The 24,263-nt window shown below is 42.7% G+C and overlaps 1 protein-coding gene across 4 annotated transcripts in view; it reads right to left on the reverse strand.

The window, feature by feature from the left end:
- ARMC3 (armadillo repeat containing 3) overlaps positions 1-24,263 on the reverse strand; it is a 122,800-nt gene that overhangs the window by 15,312 nt on the left and 83,225 nt on the right. For 2 of the 4 annotated variants that reach the window (XM_023223229.2, XM_023223224.3), the window contains 5 exons: positions 22,255-22,391; positions 20,728-20,896; positions 17,776-17,873; positions 16,043-16,141; positions 15,485-15,601 (listed from right to left, as the gene is read on the reverse strand). In XM_023223229.2, coding sequence (XP_023078997.1) covers positions 15,485-15,601; positions 16,043-16,141; positions 17,776-17,873; positions 20,728-20,896; positions 22,255-22,391 — 620 coding nt within the window. Of the gene's footprint in view, positions 1-9,693; positions 10,071-15,484; positions 15,602-16,042; positions 16,142-17,775; positions 17,874-20,727; positions 20,897-22,254; positions 22,392-24,263 lie in introns of those variants that run through there. The other 2 variants (XM_023223226.2, XM_023223225.3) reach the window with 2 other exon arrangements.

Below are 24,263 nucleotides of genomic sequence, written 5' to 3' on the forward strand. Positions count from 1 at the left end.
GTCCTTCCAGTGAGATTTTTTATTTATTATATTTTTCAGTTCTATAATTTCTATTTGGTTCCTTTTTTATAACTGCTATTTTTGTTGCTGAAATTTTCTATTTATTCAGTTATTTCAAGAAAATTTGTAATGGATTGTTGAGGCACATTCATGATGACTGCTTTAAAATCCGGGTCAGATAATTCCAACATCTGATTTACCTTCATGGTGGCATTAACTGATTATCATTTCATTGGTATTGTGATTTTCTTGGTTCCTGATATGATAGATCTTTTTTTGGTCATAATCTGGATATGTTGTCCATTATGTTGGGAAACTCTGGGTCTATTTATTTATTTTAGCAAGCAGTCTCCCTGGAGTTCTACATGGACGTCCTGGACTACTTTTGTAGGCAGTGATTCCAATGACACTTTAATTTTCAGACACTTTCAGTGAGTGTATGTGTTTTTCTGCTTGGTTTAACTAGGCTGCTGGGACTCCCACTGGTCCTTCCTGGTGTTATCTGAAGGAACACAAGGGGTTTCCCCATTCTGGGACTCTTTGTGAAGGATAGGTATTTCAGGGCTACCAGGACCCAGAGGCTTCCCTAGGCAGGAGCTTGTTGTGGCTGGTTTCCCCCAGCCTGTGTAAGATGGAGAGGACCTTTATGGCAAGATGTCTCCCTACTGTCATCCCCCACTCCATGTCTCTTTTTGAGGGAAGGTAGCCTCAATGCCATGGGGACAAAGGAGTGTCCTGTGCCAGGGTACTTATTGTGCTTAGGTCTTTCTTGCAGGTTCCACCCACCTGCCCAATGTTTCTCAGTGGGAGAGGGAGTCTCACGCTTATTGGGACAAAGCAGCTTCCCAGGCTGGCCACATCCTGGGCTGAGCAGGTCCCTTCTGGCCACTCCAGTATCTCTGGGTGGGAGAAGCAAGTCTCAGGCCCTCAGGTACACTTTCTGTGTCTGGGTCCCTCTTGCTACTGCTTCCCAGCTGCCTTGAGAGGTCTTGGTAGGTCTAGGAGTGGACAGGGGGAAAAGGGAAGGGGTCTCTGGCTGTCAGAAGAGACGTTTGCTTACTCTAGACTCCTAGCGTTAGTGGGGCTCCAATCAACCCCCTTGTCATTGCCACTGAGTTTGCCTAGTGTTGTCAAATGACTACTAGTTGCTTTCTGTTGCTAGGCTGGGGGACCTTCTGTTGGATGAGGGAATATAAGAGGCCTTGCTGCTGTGTTTTTCCCCAGTCATAGGGTCCCCGACAGTTCACCTTCTTCCTGCTTCCTTTGGATTTCTCCTTTGTTTGCCTCTTGCATTATCTCCAGGGTTAATAGTTCTATTTAGCGGGAGGAGAAAAGAAAAACTAGTCTGTGTCAACTTGATCTGCAGGAAGTCATCAAGTGATTCTTGACAAAGGTACAAAGATAATTCAAGAGAGACAAATGTCGCTTTTCACCAAATCTTCCTGGAACAATTATATATTCATATGCAAAGTAAATTTCAACATAAGCCTCACATTTAATGTAAAAATTAACTCAAAATTAATGCTAGCGGCCGGGCACGGTGGCTCAAGCCTGTAATCCCAGCACTTTGGGAGGCCGAGGCGGGTGGATCACGAGGTCAGGAGATCGAGACCATCCTGGCTAACACAGTGAAACCCCGTCTCTACTAAAAAACACAAAAAACTAGCTGGGCGCGGTGGCGGGCGCCTGTAGTCCCAGCTACTCGGGAGGCTGAGGCAGGAGAATGGCGTGAACCCGGGAGGCGGAGCTTGCAGTGAGCCGAGATCCGGCCACTGCACTCCAGCCTGGGGGCAAAGCGAGACTCCGTCTCAAAAAAAAAAAAAAAAAAAAATTAATGCTAGCCCTAAATAGAAAACCTAAAAGCATCCAATATTTTGAAGAAAACAAAGGAGGAAATCTTCTTGATCTAGGGTTAGCCTATATATATATGTAAACACTCTATAGATATAAATATAAATATACATATTTTTTCAAGGCATTCTTCAAGAAGCAGGGAGTTTTTAGACATGACACCAAAAGCACAATCTATAAAAGAAAATTTTGACAAATTTGACTTCATCAAAATTAAAAACTTTTGCTCTGAGAAAGATACTGCTAAGGAAATAAAAAGACAAGGTACAAAGTGGGAGAAAATATTTGCAAGCCACATGGTCAACGGAAGACTCATATATAAGACAAAGAATGCTCAAGACTGAACAGTAAAAAAACAAACAGCTTCGGCACAGCAAAAGAAACTATCAACAGAGTAAACAGGCAACCTACAGAATGGGGAAAAGTATTCACAAACTATGCATCCAACAAAGGTCTAATATCCAGAATATATACAGAACTTAAACAATTCAACAAGCACAAAATGAATGACCCCATTAAAAATGGACAAAGGACATGAACAGACACTTCTTAAAAGAAGACATACATGCGGCCAACAAATATATGAAAAAACGTGCAAATTCATTAATCATTACAGAAATGCAAATCAAAACCATAATGAGAATACCATCTCACACCAGTTAGAATGGCTAATGCTAAAAAAATAAAAAACAACAGATGTTGGCAAGGTTGTGGAGAAAAGGGAGCATTCATTCACTGTTGGAGGATTGTAAATTAGTTCAGCCACTGTGGAAAAAAGTTTGGAGATTTCAAAGAACTTAGAACTACCATTTGACCCAGCCATCCCATTACTGGGTGTACACCCAAAGGAAAATAAATCATTGTACCAAAAAGACACATGTACTCCTATGTTCATTGCAGCACTATTCACAATAGCAAATACATGGCATGAACCTAGATGTCCATCAATGTGGTATGTATACACCATAGAATAAAATGCAGCCATAAAAAAGAATAAAATCATGTCCTTTTCAGCAGCATAGATACAGCTGGAGGTCATTATCCTAAGTGAATTAATGCAGGAACAGAAAACCAAATACCACATGTTCTCAGTTATAAGTGGGAGCTAAACATTGTGTATACATGGACATAAAGATGAGAAGAACAGACACCAGGGTACTGGGGGCTACTAGGTGGGGGAGGCTGAGAGGTGGGGAAGGGTTGAAAACCTGCCTATTGGAATTGGGCTCGCTACCTGGGTGACAGGATCATTCATATGCCAAATCTCAACAACACACAATTTACCCACGTAGCAAACCTGCACCTGTACCTTGTGAACCTAAAATAAAAGTTGAGAAAAAGCAAAAACAAAATCCCAATTTTAAAAAATGGACAAAATACTCGAACAGATACTTCACCAAAAAGGATATAAAGATGGCAAATAAGCACATAAAAAAAAATGTTAACATCATTAGCTATTAGGGAAATGCAAATTAAGATCATGATGAGATACCCCTATTTACATATTAGAATGGATAAATAAATACTAACAATCCTAAGTGCCAGCAAGTATGTGGAGCACCTGGCGTTCTCGTACATTGCCGGTGAGAATGCAAAATGCTATTGCTACTCTGGAAAAGTTTGCTAGTATTTATAAAGTTGAACATCGGCACTATTCACAATAGCAAAGACTTGGAATCAACCCAAATGTCCATCAGTGACAGACTGCTTTAAGAAAATGTGGCACATATACACCATGGAATATTATGCAGCCATAAAAAAGGATGAGTTTGCGTCCTTTGTAGGGACATGGATGCAGCTGGAAACCATCATTCTTAGCAAACTATCACAAGAACAGAAAACCAAACACCACATGTTCTCACTCATAGGTGGGAACTGAACAATGAGCTCACTTGGACTCAGGAAGGGGAACATCACACATCGGGGCCTATCATGAGGGGGGAGTGGGGAGGGATTGCATTGGGAGTTATACCTGATATAAATGACGAATTGATGGGTGCTGATGAGTTGATGGGTGCAGCACACCAACATGGCACAAGTATACATATGTAACAAACCTGCACGTTATGCACATGTACCCTAGAACTTAAAGTATAATAATAATAAAAAAAAAAAGTTGAACATACAGTTACCATATGACCCAGAAATCCCACTCCCAGGTATTTACCCTAGAGAAATTAAAACTGGCTGTGTGTGGTGGCACATGCCCATAATCCCAGCTATTCGGGAGGCTGAAGCAGGAGAATTGCCTGAACCCAGGAGGCGGAGGTTGCAGTGAGCCAAGAAGATCGCACCACTGCACTCCAGCCTGCGCAACAGAGTGAGACTCCACCAAAACAACAACAACAACAACAACAACAACAAAAACCCTTACATTCACACACACATGAATGTTTATAACAGCTCTATTCATAATCGACAAAAACTGGAAACAACTCAATTGTCCTTTAACAGGTGCATGGACATATACCGTGGTATACCCATACAATGAAATAATACTCTGAAATAAACTACTGATACGCAAAACAATTCAGAAGAATCTCAAAGGCATTACACTGTGTGGAAAGGCCAGTCTCAAAGATTACACACTGTATGATCCTATTCATGTGGCATTCTCAAAAAGACGAACAGGCGTGGCTGTGTGGTGATGGCTTGCGCATGTCATCCCAGCACTTTGGGAGGCAGAGGCAGGCGAACTGCTTGAGCTCAGGAGCTCCAGACCAGCCTGGGCAACATGGCGAAACCTTACAAAAATTAGCTGGGTGTGGTGGTGCACACCTGTAGTCCCAGCTACTTGGGAGGCTGAGGTGGGAGGATCACTTGAGTCCAGGAGGTTGAAGCTGCAATGAGTGGAGGTTGCAGTGAGCCAAGATCATGCCACTGCACTCCAGCCTGAACTCTACAAAGTGAGAACCTGTCTCTAAAAAAACAAAACAAAGCAAAACAGAAAAACTACAGTAACAGAGAACAATTAGAGAAAACCAGGGGTTAGGATTATCTGGGGTGGTGGAATTGTTTTGTGTCCTGATTGTGATGATGGTTATATAAATCTCCACTTTTGTTAAAATTCATAGAATTGTATACAGAAATCAATTTTAAAATAAACCTTGCTGTGTATTCACTTTAAATTTATATGAGAGTTACGATTTTACTTTTATACAAATTATATTCTAACACTATAGATGGAATGTCTGTCTGTATTCACTTTCTGCATCTCACCTAGGGGATGCTGGTGTGACCTGATGACCTGCACCCCACTTTTTACTCTGCACCAAACACCCCTAAACAACTTGACACAAACTTGAACATTTTCAGTATCAAAGGAGGCAATCATCGTTTTGTTAAAATACTTCTGGGCTGGTAAATAACGGCTTATCTATCATTTGTGCCTCGGCAAGGCTTACTCTCTCTTCTTTCCACTGCTAGCTGAGAGCCCACATTGGGAGAACCGGCAGTGGGGCTGGACAGCCCTCCGGGAGGCAGCGGGGAGGATGTCCACGGCCACTCACTAGAGCAGCTTTGCAAGGAACTCAGGGAAATCTAGAAGGGGAAGATGCAGGGATCAGGGGAGCCACAGCCTTCTCACTTCACAGCTGTGCGAGGACGCAGCCTACCCTTTTCCAGTTTTTGGTTTTAGCTGTTTTTCCTTAATAATTACCAAGATGCAAGTCTAATAAATGATGACATTATAAATGCCTTTTTGGTTTTAAAGCACACAGGCTCTTGGCTGATGCACAGTCACACAGAGACAGATCAAGAGGCACCATCTATGGCCAAACATGACCTTGGGCAGAGGGTCTAAAAACGAATGAAATGAGAACATAAGTTTCCAGGACTCCCCACAGTTTGGTGACTCCAGTGTAGGTTGGGAGGCTGTCCTACAACCCCAGCCGGGACCACAGACCTGCTTCCCTGCCCAAGGACTTTAGCTCTTTTGCGTGATGACAGAAGTCTCCAGAACAGGCCTGGGTGGGACTTTGAGTAGGTGAAGTTCCAATGAGGACAACACTGTTTCTAATTCCCGACTCACGGTCAACGTGAGGGAGAAAATCTCTGATACACCTTCGGGAAAGGCAATCTTATGAATGATTAAAAAGAATTTCCTGGAATTCCTGAACTGTAGTTTCTTATTGCTATAAATAGAAGCATTTCTTTTGAACTTCTTTCCCCTGAAGGCTGCCAGGTTATATTAATAAGGGCTTCAGTACTTATTAATGCTGCTAGTTCATTTCCATTTTTCCAGCAGAGTTTTGTCAATTAACCAGTGATATGTAAATAAATGCTTCTGTTTATTATTAAAAATAATTGTTGCCTTATCTAAATATCTACATATCTACCACACTGTTCTCCGTGACATTAGCGTGTTTTCTGAGGGCAGATTTTCTTACACACCTTGTTCATTATAATAGGATTGGACAATATTAAGATTACACAGTAGCTTTGATTGCAGCTTTTATTTTGTTGCTTCTTGAGAACAAGGAACTTAAAACAGCAACTGTGTCAGAGGGTCAAGAAATCAAGAAAATGGGGCTAGGCCAGACCAAGCAGGTGAAGCACCTGTTTCGATTGTTTTGTTTTGTTTTGTTTTGTTTTTTGACACGAAGTCTCACTCTGTTGCTCAGGCTGGGATGCAGTAGTGCAATCTTGGTTCACTGTAACCTCTGTCTCCCAGCCTCAAGAGATTCTCCTGCTTCAGCCTCCCAGGTAGCTGGGATTACCAGCATTCGCCACCCCAACCAGCTAATTTTAGTATTTTTAGTAGAGATAGGGTTTTAGCATGTTGGCCAGGCTGATCTTGAACTCCTGACCTCAAGTGATCCACCCATCTCGGCCTCCCAAAGTGTTGGGATTACAGGCGTGAGCCACCATGCCTGGTCAATCACTTGTTATATTCTCACGCGTATTGAGCATCTGTTACACTAACAGTAAATTAGGGGGGGGTTGGGAATTATCTATCTTTAAGTATTACTTGAAGCACAAGGTGGGAGGGAAGAATTGACTGCAGTCCAGATGAATTTTCTTTTTATTTTGAAGGAAAGAATAGAAAAATAATCCTGTCAACTGCTATTTGAGAATTACAAAGCTTTATATTAGTTATAACAAGTACTGAAAGTTTTATACTTTCTAATTAAATATTGTATTTGCTGCAGCCAAGTAGGGAGGTTAATCATATATCATTGAATGCACCCACCGTACATTCTGATAAAATCTCTAAGCAAAAGTTAATATTTCCCAGAGAGATCATCTTAACCCCTTTCTCTTATTTGTAAAAAAAATAATAATAATAAATTGGACATCATCACATACATAGTTAAGATTTTAGTAAATTGGAAACCAATAGTAGGAAGGTCAATTAGAAGTGCTGGAAGCACAGATAGGTTCACCTGTTTTCTAAAATTGCAAGATGGCCTTGTAAGATTGGAGAGCTCAGTTCCAATAGTCAGTCCAATACTCAGTCACTGAATAGAGTGACTATTCAGAGTTACCTACAAAACAGAGGCAGGAGTGTTTCTCAAAGAGCGTGCTGCCTGATGTAAGAACAAGGAATCATTTGGCATGAAGGAGAAAATCTCTGATACACCTTCGGGAAAGGCAATCTTATAAATGATTAAAAAGAATTTCCTGGAACTCCTGAACTGTAGTTTCTTATTGCTATAAATAGAAGCATTTCTTTTGAACTTCTTTCCCCTGAAGGCTGCCAGGTTATATTAATAAGGGCTTCAGTACTTAAATACATTTCATGCATATGGAAATAAACACTTGGAAATTATAAAATTAACTCCGGTAAGATTAACTCTCAGAGCATCCGTTTTTGGTTAAAGACAGCAGAACTTTTACCTTTCCTGCAGAAACTTTAGCAAAACTACCTCAGGAAACAGGGATTTACTGTGGGATCCAAAGCTCTAAGGTTATTTTTCTACATTCATAGGTGGATGAAAAGGAGAGCAGGTAAACATATAGAATATTTGGCTGGCTCTAAATCGCATATTGACATTTTCAAAGTTTAATCCCTTGCTCCTTTTTGATACCATTGACCATTTAAATACACAATTATAGGACAAGGCTGGTGGGAGAAATACAGGTCATGAACCCAGCCCACTTGGGGTTTCAATTTAAGCAAGAAGATTTTGTTATGTGGAAAATAATCACAATACTAGGCAGCATTCAATAAATTCCACATGAGTGATAAAGATATGAAAGTCTCCAGGAGTTCACTGTTGAAAGAAATGTATTCGGATCGGGTGTCCTATTCCACCCAATCTATTCCAAAAGGATGGGAACAAGGCATCGTTCAAAGTAGAGATAGGATTTGTTCTGGGTAGTGTCTGATTGTGTGAGTGTGTGTATTTCTTTATTGTCTGTCTTCTCACTAGGATGTAAGTTCTATGAAGGCAAAGGCTTTTGTTTACTGCTGTATCTCCAGCACTGGAACAATTCCAGGCACATAGAAGGTGCTCAATAAGGATTTGTTGAATGAAGGAATTGTAGAAAAGAAGGTGAGAAGGTGTTTACATGTGACTAAGAGATAATATCTGTTTCTGAAAGACTTTAGTAGTCAAGATTTGAGGGAAGAAGCAAGCCACAACAGTTAAGTTATGAGTAAAAAGAGGGTAGTGGGAAATTATTTTAAAAACAAAAATGTTTTAGGAAATCATTATCCTGTAGATCAAGGTTGTCTGAGTAACAGAAGTGTTAAAGCATTTGCTGTAAATATCTAAAATGCTCTAGATATGAACAGTGTGGAAAGAGGATATGAAAAAGGAGACAGAAAAATAACTTTTAAATACGTGTAATAAACTCATGTTCAATCAAGTGAACGTTCATGAAAACTGGTCTGAATACAAAAGAATAGTGTAGATAGAACTTATCATACATTTCACAAACAGGTCTAGTGAATGCTGTTTTTAAATGTTTACATTCAAGTGTCCTCTATAAGGAAAAGCTTTAGAAGAAATGTTAGATATGTTGGTTTCAGTGAAGACTAAGGAAGGAGGAGAGTGGATAACCAGAAAATGAATTAATCACATCTCCTATGAGTGTTTTGCCATGAAGGGGAGTATAACTAAAGCCTTCGAAACCAAAAGTAATATGGTGCCTGGTCACCCAGGAGACAGAGATTTGAGTTTACATGTTGCATGGTAATGATATTCATTAGGAAAAAGAAATTCATACTTTCTGAACACTTCACAGGTAATTGATCTTACTTCTTTCCCATCTCTTCTATCCTCTCCCTTTCAAAAATGTAGCCACTCTATGGTTCTTGATGTCTCATTATTCTTTGTCAGTATCCCTCAGTCTTTTTATTTATCTTTTTCCTTTATGACCTTCTGTTAAAATTTTTTTTAACTTTTATTTTAAGTTCAGGGGTATATGTGCAGGTTTGTTACATAGGCAAATTTGTGTCATGGTTTTTGTTTTTGTTTTTTTTGTACAGATTATCTCACCCCTCAGGTACTGGGCCTAGTACCCATTCATTATTTTTCCTAATCCTCTCCCTCCTGCCACCCTCCACCCTCCAGTAGGCCCCAGTGTGTGTTGTTGTTCCCCTCTATGGGTCCATGTGCTCTTGTCATTTAGCTCCCACTTACAAGTGAGAACACACAGTGTTTGGTTTTCTGTTCCTGCATCAGTTTGCTAAGGATAATGGCCTCCAGCTCCATCCATGGCCCTGTAAAGAACATGATTTCATTCTTTTTTGTGGTTGCACAATATTCCATGGTGTATATATACCACGTTTTATTTATCCAGTCTATCATTGATGGGCATTTAGGTTGATCCCATGTCTTTGCTATTGTCTCGCTCTTTTTAACATAAAATATTTTCAGTGGCTTACCAGATGAATGCAGTTAAAATATTTTATTCTATTTCTAGGAGTCTAAAGTTTTAATAGTCACAAGACAAGAAGGGTTGACCAAAAGATAAGACAACAGGACAACAGGGCTATGGCTAATCTACCCCTCAGTGGACCAAAGGCTAAAAAGGGAAGAGAGAAGGGACACACATCGAGCTCCTAAGTGTGCTAGATGATGGTCAGGCACTTTCCTCACACCATATCACCTCTTACAGCAGCTCTTTGAGGCAGGGATCATCATTTTCATTTACAGTTCAGAAGACCAAGGCAGTTGTGTCTGAATCCAAAGTCTCTGAGTTAACCCTCATGCCAAAATCCTCTTAAATCCTAGAAGTGTATCAGGGTTTATCTTGAAATGGGGAGTGAGCTGCCAGAATGTGCAGAGAAGGAAGGAGAGTGAAGACAGTACAAAGAAGGAATAATTATTCTCATTTGTTTATATTTGTTCTCCCTGGGCATATGGTAAAGGAGTCAAACATCTGTTCCTTTCAACAAGCAGCATTCAATAATTAAAGTAATTTTTAATATTTAATTGATAAATCATTTTTTACTGCCCTTGATGAGCCTGATACTATTCTAGGCTCTATGGATATAAAGATTTAAAAAAAAGCCATGGTCCCGGATCTCAAACAGCTCATTGTTTAGTAAGAAAGAACATTAATCAACACAAATCAGTGCAGGCTATGGATGAGATGGAATCCATTCACAGAGGAGTTTCAGTTTCACAGGATGACTGATGGCTGTGTTCTGGAGATCTAATGTACAGCATGGAGACATTATATTATATCTAATAATACTGTATTATATACGTGAAATTTACTAAGAGAGTAAATTTCAATGTTCTCACCACAGAACTACAGAAAACAAAAGGGAACTCTGTGAGGTGATGGAAGTGTTGATTAACTTTTTTTTTTTTTTTTTTTTTGAGATGGAGTCTCGCTCTGTCACCCAGGCTGGAGTGCAGTGGCCGGATCTCAGCTCACTGCAAGCTCCGCCTCCCGGGTTCACGCCATTCTCCTGCCTCAGCCTCCCGAGTAGCTGGGACTACAGGCGCCCGCCAACACACCCGGCTAGTTTTTTGTATTTTTAGTAGAGACGGGGTTTCGCCGTGTTAGCCAGGATGGTCTCGATCTCCTGATCTCGTGATCCGCCCGTCTCGGCCTCCCAAAGTGCTGGGATTACAGGCGTGAGCCACGGCGCCCGGCCCAGTGTTGATTAACTTAATCGTGGTAAACATTTCACAGTGTGCACAGATATCAAAACATCATGTTTAAATGTACATAATAATTCATTTGTCAATAAAGCCTCAATAAAGTGAGAAAAAACTATAGCTAAATAAATAATTAAAAACCCAAAATCACAAAAAATGAGCACAAAGTAAATATTTACCCTGGTGTGATCAGAGAAGGCTTCACAAAAACAAAGCTGTAAAGAAAATAAAGAATGAATAGGAACTTGCCACAAAACAAGAAAGGCTATTCCAGGGTAGGCCATGCTTGGAGTTTGGGCTTTAGCTATAAGATGAGAGGGAACTTTGTTTTAGGCAGAGTCATATGATCTGACTTTCATTTAAAAAGGTGTGTAGTGGCTGGCCATGGTGGTTCACGCCTGTAATGCCAGCATTTTGGGAGGCCAAGGTGGGCGGATCACACGAGGCCAGGAGTTTGAGACCAGCATGGCCAACATGGTCTCTAATAAAACCCCGTCTCTAATAAAAATTAAAAAAAAAAAAAAAAAAAAAGAGCTGGGCATGATGGATGGCACGCACCTGTAATCCCAGCTACTCAGGAGGCTGAGGCATGAGAATTGCGTGAACCTGGGAGGCAGAAGTTGCAGTGAGCCGGGATCACACCACTGCACTTCATCCTGGTGAGAGAGTGAGACTGTCTCAAAAAAAAAAAAAAAAAAAAAAAAGGTGGGGCCTTACACCTGTGGGGGCACATGCATGGAGGATGGATTTATGTGGGGCTATGTGAAAGTGGGAGGATTTACAGTACAATAAGGAGGTTGCTGTGATTGATATACAACAAAAAGGCCTGAACTAGGGAAGTAAAAGTGAAAATGAAAGGAAGAAATAGATGTAGGAGAGTTAAGACATAGAGTGGACAGGACTGTCTTGGTCATTCCATATTGGGGATAAATGAGAAGGACTTCAAGATGATTCCTAGGCATGGGTGATTGTATGGGAATATGGTTAACATGAACAAGCATAGGGAAGAGAGGGGGAGGGAGCTTGGGAGCTGCGGTGAACAATGAGGTCAGGTTGGAACATATTGAACCTAAGGTGCCTTCAGAGTGACAAGGCAGAGGACTCCACCAGGCAACTGGACACACAGGTCTGGACTCAAGAGAAGGGTCCCAGCTTTGGAATGGGAGCTAAAACTATGGAGAGTAGGAGTAGGAGTACTACTTTTGGAGAACACTGATATTTACAGTATTGCAAAGGATGAAAAGATAGCACCAAGGGCCAAAAAAGAAGGGATTTATCCATAGAACAAAGTGACATGGATCTAATGAGATCAAGATGTGAGTGCTTCACAGTGTTACGGAAAATGTCAGTGTCAAATATCACAATAAAGCAAACTATAGCCGTGTGAAGATTAGCAGCTTGATATTTGCAAGTACACAAAGTGAGTTCCCACCCAGAAGCATTGCCCAAAAGGTTTAGGATTAAGAACCAGATTGAGCTGTAAGAAAAATAAGACAATTTTAAAAAGCCAAGAAGAGCAGAAGAACTAAAGATGAAAGCTGATGTATTCACCCGTCTGGGTGAGGACCAGAGGGAAAGGTGCGCTTTGATTGAGGGACTACATGTACAACAGGGTCCTGTGGCTGCTCATCAGTCAAGTGGCCTGTCCCTAGCAAGGCAGCAGAAGGCTGAGTCTTTCCCAGGGCCATAACTGGGTAGACTAAAGGGGAACACTTGTTGCAGAGGCAGCCAACGTTCCGGATGGCCTGTGAAAATGAGATTGAGTCTCCTGAAAATGCACGAAGACACAGAGAGAGATTGTACTTGATTGCTGCCAGGCTTTTGAACTAGGAGGCTGTTTTGGAATTGGGGCCAGATTTGGTCCCTTAGCAAACCAAAGCCACATGCAAGCTACAGTTAGAGGTGAGGCCGTTAAAAAAAAGGAAGCAAGGAAGCAAGTGCAAGTAAGTTACCATGCAGGTGGAGGGAGAAAGAGGGAGAGGAAGAGAGATGGGCGGGCCCTGCATTTGTCACCTGTCCCATTGAGGACCCTCTGCATCCCTGCACTGAATTCCTTTATAGCCTTGTACAGTTGGAGTGGGTTTTGGCTCCTTGCAACTGCTTATTACAACAATAATAATAGTAACAGGAGCTGACATTTGTTGACTGTTTACCATGTGCCAGGCACTGCGCTAAGAATTTCACACGTAGTGACTTACTTGAGGCTTACAACAGCACTATGAAAAACAGTTCTATTTTTATTTCAGTTTTATGGATGAGGAAACAGAGATAAAGAGAAGGTAACCTATTTGCTCCAGATGCATCGTTTACAAGTGTGGAACTTGTCAGAAATAACCTTTTCCTGCCAAAGTTTGGATTTCTGTTCTTTTGAATAAATGTGAATGCCTGTGAGTGCCAGTCAGGCACTGCACTAAATACAGGGGATGAAAAGAAATTGTTCAAATAAGAACATGTCCTTGTTCTTGAGGAGCTTTTAGTCCAGTGGGGAGAAGCTCAGAGAGGCCAAAGGGTAGGGCAGAGCAAAACAAAGAGAAGGACCAGGAATGGAAAGGAAAGGAAAGGGAAGGAGAGAGGAGGGAAGGGAAGGAGAGAGGAGAAAAGGGAAAGAGAGAAGAGGGAAGGGAATAACAGGGAAGGGAAGGGAAGGGAAGGGAAGGAGAGGGGAGGGAAGGAAAGAGAGGGGAGGGAAGGGCAGGAGTGGGGAGGGAAAGGGAAGGAAAGGGGAGGGAAAGGGAAGGAAAGGGGAGGGAAAGGAAGGAGAGGAGAAGAGAGGAAAGGAGAGAGAAGAGGGTAGGTCAGGGAATGGGAAGGAAGGGGGGAGAAGGGGAGGGAAGGGAAAGAGAGGAAGGAAGAGAAGAGAAGAACAGGGAAAGGAAGGGAGAGAGGAGGGAAGGGAAGAACAGGGAAGGGAAGGAGAGGGGAGGGAAAGAAAGGAGGGGAGGGGAGGGCAGGGAAGGGGTGGGAAGGAAAAGCGAGGGGAGGAGAGAGAAGGGAAAGAGGGGAGGGAAGGGAAGGAAAGGGAAGGGAAAGCGAAGGAAAGGGGAGAGAAAGGAAGGAGGGGGGAGGGAAAGGAAGGAGGGGGGAGGGAAAGGAAGGAGGGGGGAGGGAAAGGAAGGAGGGGGAGAGAAAGGAAGGAGAGGAGAGGAAAGGGAAGGAGAGAGAAGAGGGTAGGTCGGGGAATGGGAAGGAAGGGGAGAGAGAAGAGAGAAGGGAAGGGAAGCGGAGGGAAAGAGACGGGAGGGAAGGGAAGAGAAGAGAAGAACAGGTAAGGGGAGGGAGGGGAAGGACAAAGAAGCAGAAGGAAGAGAAGGACAGGGAAGCTGGAGGGAAGGGAAGAGAAGGAAAGGGAAGGAAGGGAAGGACAGGGAAGGGGAGGAGAGAGCAAGCGGAAGCTATGGGACTGGAACCACAGGAGCAGATGAGAAGCAGTGATGAGAATATTGAGCAGCAGAGACTGTAACAACAGAGAAGAAAGTCAGAGCAGAAGATAAAGCAGGCTAAGGAGGAGGCAAACCACTGCCTACGCCTTGGGAGACCTGGGGCGCAGCCTCCTTGGAAAGCAGGGGTCTGGTATCCGCTCTCCACAGCCTCCAATGCCACCATGGCCCTTACAGGCTTAAGTCTACCATAACTCAATACAGGTTTTCAAAGAATCCAGGAAAGTTCTCACAGGAGAAGTATGTTTTAAAAATATGTAAACATGTAGGGCCAAGCAGGGTGGCCCATGCCTGTAATCCTAGCACTTTGGGAGGCCAAGGCGGACAGATCATGAGATCAGGAGTTCGAGACCAGCCTGGCCAACAGGGTGAAACCCCGTCTCTAGTAAAAATACAAAAATTAGCCAAGCATGGTGGCTTACACCTGTAATCCTAGCTACTCAGGAGGCTGAGGCAGGAGAATTGCTTGAACCCAGGAGGCAGAGGTTGCAGTGAGCCAAGATAGGAGATGGTGCCACTGCACTCCAGCCTGGGTGACAGAGGAAGACTCCGCCTCAGGAAAACAAGAAAAAAAATGCACAGACCTTAAAAGGACATTACAATTGTCCCAACCAAGTAAGAGCGTTGCCCTATTTGCCTCTCCTCCTCCTCGTTCCTTTTCCCATGGAAGGTCAGAGACAGTGAGGGAGGCAGGGAGGGCTATGGAAGCAAAAGTGGGGTGGGAGGAGAGAGGGCAGGACCACACACCTGGGTGTGGGGTTCCCCACCTGCAAAAGGCAGCAGCAGGAAGCAGAAACCCTCACACCAAGTTGGTTACCCAGGGTTGGGCTTTCAAAGGGCTGTCTAAAGACTGCTGTCCCTGTTGTCATGTTTTAATTCAAGCGACTGTAGGACTCTGTTGTTCCTACAAGTGATCCAAGTGACCCGAGTTTCTGGCCAGAGACAGAAGACAATTCTCTCCAGGTAAGTTTTAAAGAGATGGTAAGAGACAAAAATCAAGTTCCTTTTTAATTTCATCTCATGAGTCTTGCCTGGTTCAACACGATGATGTTAGAAGAAAGCTTCCTATTGAAGAGCCACCCCTCCCTTCCACCAGTCTGGCTGGGTAATGAGGAACTCAGGACACTTTCTTACCTCCATCCTTTTTCTTTGGTGGCGCTTTTGCTGAGAACAGTATTTCGTCCAGAAGTTGGCTCCGATTTGTCTTCTATGGGAGATCCAAATCCAGCACTAAAATGATAACTATTTTTTCTTGTCATTTGAAAAAAAACCACAACCAATTTCAATCATACGGAAAATAACAATACATTACATTTGCATTTAGAGCTTACAAGGCATTTTTACTTCATTATACAATTTTTATTTCATTATATGATTTGATTCCTTTCCCCATCATGAAGCCAGGGACCCGGCATTATTTCATCCACAGCTAAGGAAAGGAAATCCACACAGACACTAAATCATGTGGCCCAAATCACTGCAGGTCCACAGGGCGAAATCGAATGTGAAACCAGATTTCCTGGCTCCCATTCCAGAGATCTTTCCTATAGCAATGTGAAAGGCAATTGTGCAACTGTATTGCCATAAGAAGAATAAAAACCAAATCGCCCAAATCTAAAATCTAAAACATTTTTTTCACACTCAAATTAAAGGGAACGCTATTTGCATATAGATAAAACATCATTTTCTTACTTGGTCTTTTCTTTACTTGATCTTCTTAAGGAAGATGAAGAAGAAATACTTCGTCCATAACCAACATCTGATTTATCTTCCATAGATGAAGGTGGAGAACTAAAAGTTTACACATTTAAAATTATATAGAGATTAAAATAATCTATTTGTCAATAGATTATGGTTTTAGTCCACAAAACAGATTTTTTTCCAAAAGTCATAACTGGAGCTGACTTTTTTTCTTTCTTTCTTTCTTTTTTTTTTTTTTTTTTGAGAGAGTCTTGCTCTGTCGCCCAGGCTGGAGTGCAGTGGCGCGATCTCGCTCACTGCAAGCTCTGCCTACTGGGTTCACGCCATTCTCCTACCTCAGCCTCCCAAGTAGCTGGTACTACAGGCGCCTGCCACCATGCCTGGCTAATTTTTTGTATTTTTAGTAGAGATGGGGGTTTCATCGTGTTAGCCAAGATGGTCTCGATCTCCTGACCTCATGATCCACCCACCTCGGCCTCCCAAAATGCTGGGATTACAGGCATGAGCCACCGAGCCCGGCTGGAGCTGACTCTTAACAGTGACATACTATTTTTGAAGTATAAAGGAGAAGTTATTTTTTCTTTGTTTGTTCTTTGAGACAGGATCTCACTCTGTCGCCCAGGCTGGGGTGCAGTGGTACGATTATGGCTCACTGCAGCCTTGACCTCCGGAGCTCAAGCGATCCTTCCACCTCAGTCCCCCAAGTGGCTGGGACTACAGGCATGCGCCACCATACCCGGCTAATTTTTGTATTTTTTGTATAGCTGGGGTTTCACCGTGTTGTCCAAGCTGGTCTCAAACTCCTGAGCTCAAAGGATCTGCCTGTATCAACCTCACAAAGTGTTGGGATTATAGGTGTGAGCCACTGCAAAAAGACTATTATAAAGCCTTTCATAAGCTAGAACAGAAATTATTTGTATAAAATATATCACATAAATACTATATGGATATATAGATATACATGATCTCTCTCTCTCTCTCTCCCTTTTTTTTTAGTTTTTCTTTTTTTGAGACGGAATCTCGCTCTGCTGCCAGCCTAGAGAGCAGTGGCAGTACAATCTCAGCTCACTGCAACCTCTGCCTCCCGGGTTCAGCGATTCTCCTGCCTCAGCCTCCCGAGTAGCTGGGATTACAGGTGTGTGCCACCACACCCAACTAATTTTTGTATTTTTTAGTAGAGACAGGGTTTCACCATGTTGGCCTTGATCTCCTGACCTTGTGATCTGCCTGCCTCCGCCTCCCAAAGTGCTGGGATTACAGGCATGAGCCACCGTGCCCGGCCATGATCATTTTAAAGAAGACCATGGAAGCTTTACTTTTTAGCTCTACCATTTACTTCTTATTTCAGAAGAAAAATGTTGGGTGGTAACTGTATTCCAGCACATAGTCCTGGAGAACTGTAAACAGGATTCATCTCAATTTGCTGCTATTTACACTTTCTTCAATGACTCCATGGTAAGAGGCCTTGACTTCAGAACACACTTGAAACTGACTGGCAGTATGGAGTCAAAGAGAGAGCAGAGAGCACATTGATCTGCAGTGGTGGCTATTTCATGGTTATTCCATGTCAGGCTATGATTTTATGAGCCAGTGTTTGTTTTCATGGAGGTGCTAGATACCGGAGAAAAGAGTCTGGGATCTTCGCATATTCACATGTTGATGGAGAAACAACAACAACAAGCAATATGTGCTTCCTTGCTTCCCCTCTCCCTGCGAAGACTCACACATCAGATTTACTGTTGATTAAGAGTACAGCCCGTAGGTCACTTGGTTCTTGTAAGCAGAGCTCCTTCAAAGGCAACAGTTTGGTGCCAGGATTTATCTGTAAGATAATTTAAGGACCAAAAAGTAGTATCTGCATGGGTCATATTTTTGAAAATGAAAACAGACAGAATATGTTCTCAGCTGTTTGCGCTATCTCATTTCACACACACATGTACAATATACATTCATAAAATTAGAAATAGGAACCTGAAGCTTGTGGATGTTCTTGCCTTTGGGCAGGACAGATCCAGTTCCTTATCATCTTGATTGCTTTACACTCAGCTGTTTCATCCCATCATTATCATCTTGGCCCCTGGAAGTATTTGGATTGGCAAATCCATCTATATACCTAAGGGAGAACTGACTGCCTGCAAAAGTAACTGAGTACTGGAACAGATGACTAAAAGTGTTGAGTGTATCTAAAAGTAGGCTAGACAAAGCCCTGTGCAGGCAGTTTCACCAGCTTGGAGGAAGAGGGCTAGACTAGATCACTTTTGAGATCTTTTTCCAATTAAGTTATAGTTGAATCCCTTTCTCATCCAAGATACGTTTCATGGTCCTTTGGAAAGAAGGCAAAAGTGAGCCTTTTAAAATAAGACCAATCCTGTCATTCTTCTGCCCAGGACCTGCCGTGGATCCTGTTCCATTCAGAGTAAAGGCCACATCCTTCCAATGTTCTCCAGGACTCACATGACCTGGCCTTCGTTAGCTCTCTGGTCTCCGATCTGCTCTCCTCCCACTTCGCTAGCCCAGCTCTAGTTGCACTGGCCTTCCTGCTGTGCCTAGCACATGCCATGCATATATTCACCTCATGGCACTTGCACTGGTTGTTTCCTCTGCCTAGAAAATAACCCCAGATTTGCCCAGGACTTCCTCAGCTCAAGATTTGCCCGGGACTAAGGCCCTCACCTCCTGCAAGTTTTGGCTTGGAAATGATCACCCCCTCAGTGAGACCCACCTGACCACAACTTCTAAAATTGCAACTGCCCACCACCTCAGGGATTCCCAGCATTTCAGAGCCCCTCATCCTGTCTCTGCCTGCTCTGTTCTCCCTCTATGGCGCCTCTCATTTCTCTCTCTCTCTCTCTTTTTTTTTTTTTTTTTTCCTTTTTTTGAGATAGAGTCTCACTGTGTTGCCCAGGCTGGAGTGCAGTTGTGCCATCTCAGCTCACTGCAACCTCTGCCTCCAGGGTTCAAGTGATTCTCCTGCCTCAGCCTCTTGAGTAGTTGGGATTACAGGCATGCGCCACCATGGCCGGCTAATTTTTGTATTTTTAGTAGAGACGGGGTCTCACCGTGTTAGCCAGGATGGTCTCTATCTCCTGACCTCATGATCTGCCCGCCTCTGCCTCCCAAAGTGCTGGGATTACAGGCGTGAGTCACCGCATTCGGCCCCACGTTGGTTTTCTTAAAGCTGCTTTGTTCTGATGCTGCAACATTCTTTTAAAATTATTATCATTGAAGGAGATGGGCTTCCTGGGAGCGATTTCTTAGTGGTTTATGTGTGTTACAGGGTACAGCGGTGATGGCAGGAGGTGGGGGAGGCAGAAGGGAGAGTAAGAGTCAAGTTTTAGGCAAGCTGTTTTGAATTATTCAAATTTTCTCTAGTTCTCCACTACCACGATTGAGTGCTTCCTGCAACCGGGGCTCAGTGATGTGACTTATGGCCCTGTCTCCTCTGCTTCTTGGAACCAAATTGGTCCAAGAAGGCTTTCTGCTGTCAGCCTCACTCCCCATGTCCTGAGTTCTTGCACCTGCCTGGCAAACCACACTTACAGCTTTTGCACTTCTGAGTTTTCCCGTGACCTCAGGAAGTATACAGTGTTAGTTGTGCTTGCTTTCTGAGCTCTGCCATCTCTAGCTCCCTTGTTCCTCTCTGTGATGTATTTTTTTCCTTTTCCTTTTTCTTCCTGCAAGCTTCTGCTTGATCTTGGGAGCTTTTGGCAACCCTTAACATTTTTTGAAGTCTGCAGATCATATCTGCTTCCTAGTTTTGCTTAAAATGGGATTTGTGGGTTTTTAACATTTTCCCCATTCTCCTCATTGCTTTTGGTTTCCAGAAGAAGTAGAAAATACTGACTAAACCAATCATGTAAAAAGGGTCCTCAATATTTTAATTTCTGGCTTCTCACTTCTCTCAACATTCATGTAATAGAAATAATAGAACCCCCAAATTTTGAATGCTACTTTTTTTTTAAAAAAAGACAGGTTGGAGGGCAGTGGTGTGATCATAGCTCACTGCATCCTCAAACTCTGGGCTCAAGTCATTCTCCTAACTCCTCCTGAGTAGATCGGACTACAGATACATGCCACCATACCCAGCTAATGTTTTAAAGTTTTTTATAGAGACACGGTCTCACTATGTTCCCCAGGCTGATCTCGAACTCCTGCCTCAAGTGATTCTCCTCCCTCAGACTCCCAAAGTTCTGGGATTACAGGCATGAGCCATGTCACCTGCTCCTTCTTTTGTACTTTTTTTTTTTGACAGGGTCTTGCTGTGCTGCCTGGGCTGGAGTGCAATGTCTATTCCAGGCACAACCATAGTGCACTGTAGCCTCAAACCCCTGGGCTCTTGGTCTCAAGTAATCCTCCTGCTTCAGCCCCCTGAATAGCTGGGGCTACAGGTATGCATCACCATGCCCACCCAGCTCTTCTTTTGTGTCTTATCTGAAACTTGAGACTGCCACAAGCAAGCTGATTTAATTACAAGTAAGCAGATTCTAGTTAAAACTGAACAAAAAAATGCAAAATCTTGTAACTAAAGTTAAGAATAAAGTGCTGATTTTCAAGTTTCTGCCTGTAAAAATATATAAATTACATTAGGTGATTATGAAATCGCAATGTAATGGCATCAGGATTAAAGACAAATTATTATTGTACATACTAAACTGCAAATAAATGCTGTCACTTACCCGACCATAATCATAGAATCCATCGTTAATTATGTTACTTGATGACAAATAGCCAGTCTGGCTGTATTTCAGGGAAAGATTGTTGTTGAGCAACTTATTATAAGCTGCCTCACTGAATTTATTTTTCCGAGTTCCTGATAGGTTAACTTCTTCGAGGATATCTAAAGCCCTGTCAATAAAAGCAAAAAGCATTACTCGCTTTATACAAGCCATCGAATACTGAGTCTCCATTTATGTACTGACTTCAGACCCTGAAGGAAGAATGGAGATGGAGCTTAAAGCCTCCCCCACCCTCTTAGATAAAGTAATACTGACAGAATTATAAAGGCAAATCTGCCCTTCTTAAGGATACATATGCCAAGTAGTAACTCACGTTCAAACAGGTGAAAAGGACGCTTTTGGGGGAAAAAGTTCTTTGTTCATCTAAAAGCAAAATTAGTATTGGACCTCAACTTTTTCATCTAACTGGACAATATAGGCAAAGAATCCAAATGTTTAGAAATTAATAAATGAAACCTGTCTATAGAAACTTAAAACCTGGGGCTGGATGTAATGGCTCATGCCTGTAATCCCCAGCACTTTGGGAGGCTGAGGTGGGCTGATTACTTGAGGTCATGAGTTCGAGACCAGCCTGGCTAACATGGCAAAACCTCATCTCTATTAAAAATACAAAAAAGTAATCCCAGCTACTCGGGAGGCTGAGACAGCAGAATTGCGAACCCAGGAGGCAGAGGTTGCAGTGAGCTGAGATTGCACCATTGCACTTTAGCCTGGGCAACAGAGCAAGACTCTGCCAAAAAAACGAAGGAAAAAAAGGAAGAAAAGAAAAAAGAAAGAAAGAAGAAAGAAAGAGGAAGGAAGGAAGGAATGCGAAAGAAAGAAAGAAAAAGAGAAAGAAAGAAAGAAAGAAAGAAAGAAAGAAAGAAAGAAAGGAAGGAAGGAAGGAAGGAAGGAAGGAAGGAAGGAAGGAAGAAAGAAAGAAAGAAAGAAAGAAAGAAAGAAAGAAAGAAAGAAAGAAAAGAAAGAAAGAGAAAGAAAGAAACGAAATGAAACTTAAAACCCTGTTCGCTGATTTGTTAAAGGCAACAAACTCATCTGTTTTTGGTCAACAGAACTGATTGGTGAGGGTGGTGAAATGTGGACTTCTGGTGAAAGTTTGAGATGGGTGGGAAAGAAATAGAGGTGGTAGACACGGCTTGCCCATTTAATTTTAGCCTTGAAAGTTGGGAGACAAATAGAATTTGTTTGGCAGTAGCAGAAGAAAGTAAAAGAGAAGCATTCATCAAGATAAAGGGGTTAGAAAAAAATATTGAAGGTGTTTTTTTCAAGGGCAGTGAGGGAGCGTTCAGATGCGATGAATGGGGAACCCTCTGCCTCCAGGCCAAGGCATGCCCTGGGGACATGCAGAGCTTCTGTGGACTGAGAGAGCAGCGGAGACTTGGCTTGGAATTCTTTGGACCTGAAGAGTGTGCCTCTCCATCTTCTGCTCTTCATCTGAGCCAGAAACTTGAGATGGCACCCACTCACCCGAGCCTGCATAATTCATTGGCCGTCAGCTCGTCACCAGCACAGACCATCACTGCCCAACTGGCGTGCTTCCTCACTTCATCATTCTTGGATCGTAGCAGCTCTACCAGGGGCTCCAACCCACCAGAATTTCTTAACTAAAAGCAGAAACCAAAATGTTACACATTGAGAGTGTAGAATGTAAACTATTTGTGCTTCTGAAAAAAATCTCATTATTTGATTGCTAAAAAGTTTTTACTATGTAAAAATGCTTTAGAATGTGCCTATCTTTAGGTTTATTAAATTCAGTGGGGAAAAATCTATTGCAAACCCTTACACGCAGGAGCCCGGTTTTTGGGCCCCAGGAAAGTATCCCAGGGAGGTCATCCTGATTTTACGTGGGACGGGGACTGCAGCAGGAGTCTATCCTCTCACTGCCCACATGTGGGATGCCCGATGCTTATTCACTCTGCTCCTGAACACTGACTGTTCATTTGGCTCTGTGATAGACAGAATAAGGGGCCCCCAAAGATGTCCTCATCCCTGGAAGGGACTCTGCAGAGATGATTAAGGGTCTTGAGATGGGGAGATTATACTGGATTAGCCAGGAGGGTTCAGTGTAATCACAAGGATCTTTACAAGAGGGAGACAGAAGGTGCTGGAAGCAGAAAAAAGAGACATGATGGAAGCAGAGGTTGCAGTGACGCACTTCGAAGATCCAAGGAGGGTCACAAGCCAAGCAACGTGAGGAGCCCCTGGAAGCTGAAAGGTCAAGGACATCAGACACAGCTTCAGACTTCTGACCTCCCCAACCATATGATATTGGATTTGCATGGCTTTAAGCCACTAAGTGGTGGTCATTTGTTACAGTGGCAATAGGAAGTTAACACAGTCCCTAAGGTTGAGGCCAGATGAACCGATGCCAGCCAGGACCCCCCACGTCACTGTGCATGGCCACTAAGTCAGCACCATAGCCAAAGCAACACTCAAGCAGTTCTCCAGGGAAAGACCAATCTTCGCTATCCATACAGTGTCTTCTCTTCATTTCTTAAAGGACTGAAGAGGAGAAGAAAAAGAAAAGAATTGGATGGAACTCCATTAATTACATTATTAAAAGACATCACTCACGTATAAAATTATTCCAATCAGAAAAAAAAAAGATTGGGCAGAGTTCTTGTCTCATGTCTAAAATGTAATGCTGCATTATCTATGCACCTGGAGGATAAAAAGAATGTTCTTATTCTACCAGCTTGAATGTGTAGTATCCTAAGGCAAGATCCCCGTGGAATCTGTTCCACTTTCAGTCACTCTCATCGCAAACACAGGGGCCCTGGTGGGGCTTACGTGTTATCACACATTACTTGGACAGCTTAGAAAGTTCACTTGAAGCATCCTTATGCTTAGCAAGCATAAGGTATAATATGAGATAGTAATCTAACACCACATGTCTTTTAGGCACATATTTAATTTATTCATTAATTCCTCCATTTATATGTTCACTCATTCATTTAACAACTGTTCATTCAGCATATATTATGTGCCAGGTATACATTAATGACATGAACACAGGGAATCTCAGTTCCCTTCCCTAAAGTCTCAAGGAGCTTGTAGTCATTTACACAGAACCATAACATTCAAAAAAGGAAGATAAAAGTTGCAATGGGAGCATAGAGAAAGATGCACCCTAGTTTGAAAACTGAAGAAAGGCCTCCTAGGGGACAGGAGGGTAGAGCTGGATTTTGAAGGAGAAATAGGAATTTATCAGGTGGGGGAAAAGGGAGAAAGCAGAGAAATCAAGCAGGTATAGCTGTGAGAGCAGAGCATTCTGACATAATTACAAGCAGTGTGGCATTTTTGGAGTGAAGAGTTCCACCTGGACAGAGTTGGAGCTTACACCTTTAGGTAGGCAGGTACAGGTCACGAGGGGCCCTGCAGATGGCACTGAGCAGCTTAACGTTCCCATTGAGGATGTGCAATGCTGTGACCAGGGTCACAGGTTAGAAAGATCAGCCTGGAGCCAGTAAGGGGAA

This window comes from Piliocolobus tephrosceles, chromosome 9, assembly GCF_002776525.5.
Source record: "Piliocolobus tephrosceles isolate RC106 chromosome 9, ASM277652v3, whole genome shotgun sequence".
In the NCBI taxonomy this organism is placed as follows: Eukaryota; Metazoa; Chordata; class Mammalia; order Primates; family Cercopithecidae; genus Piliocolobus; species Piliocolobus tephrosceles.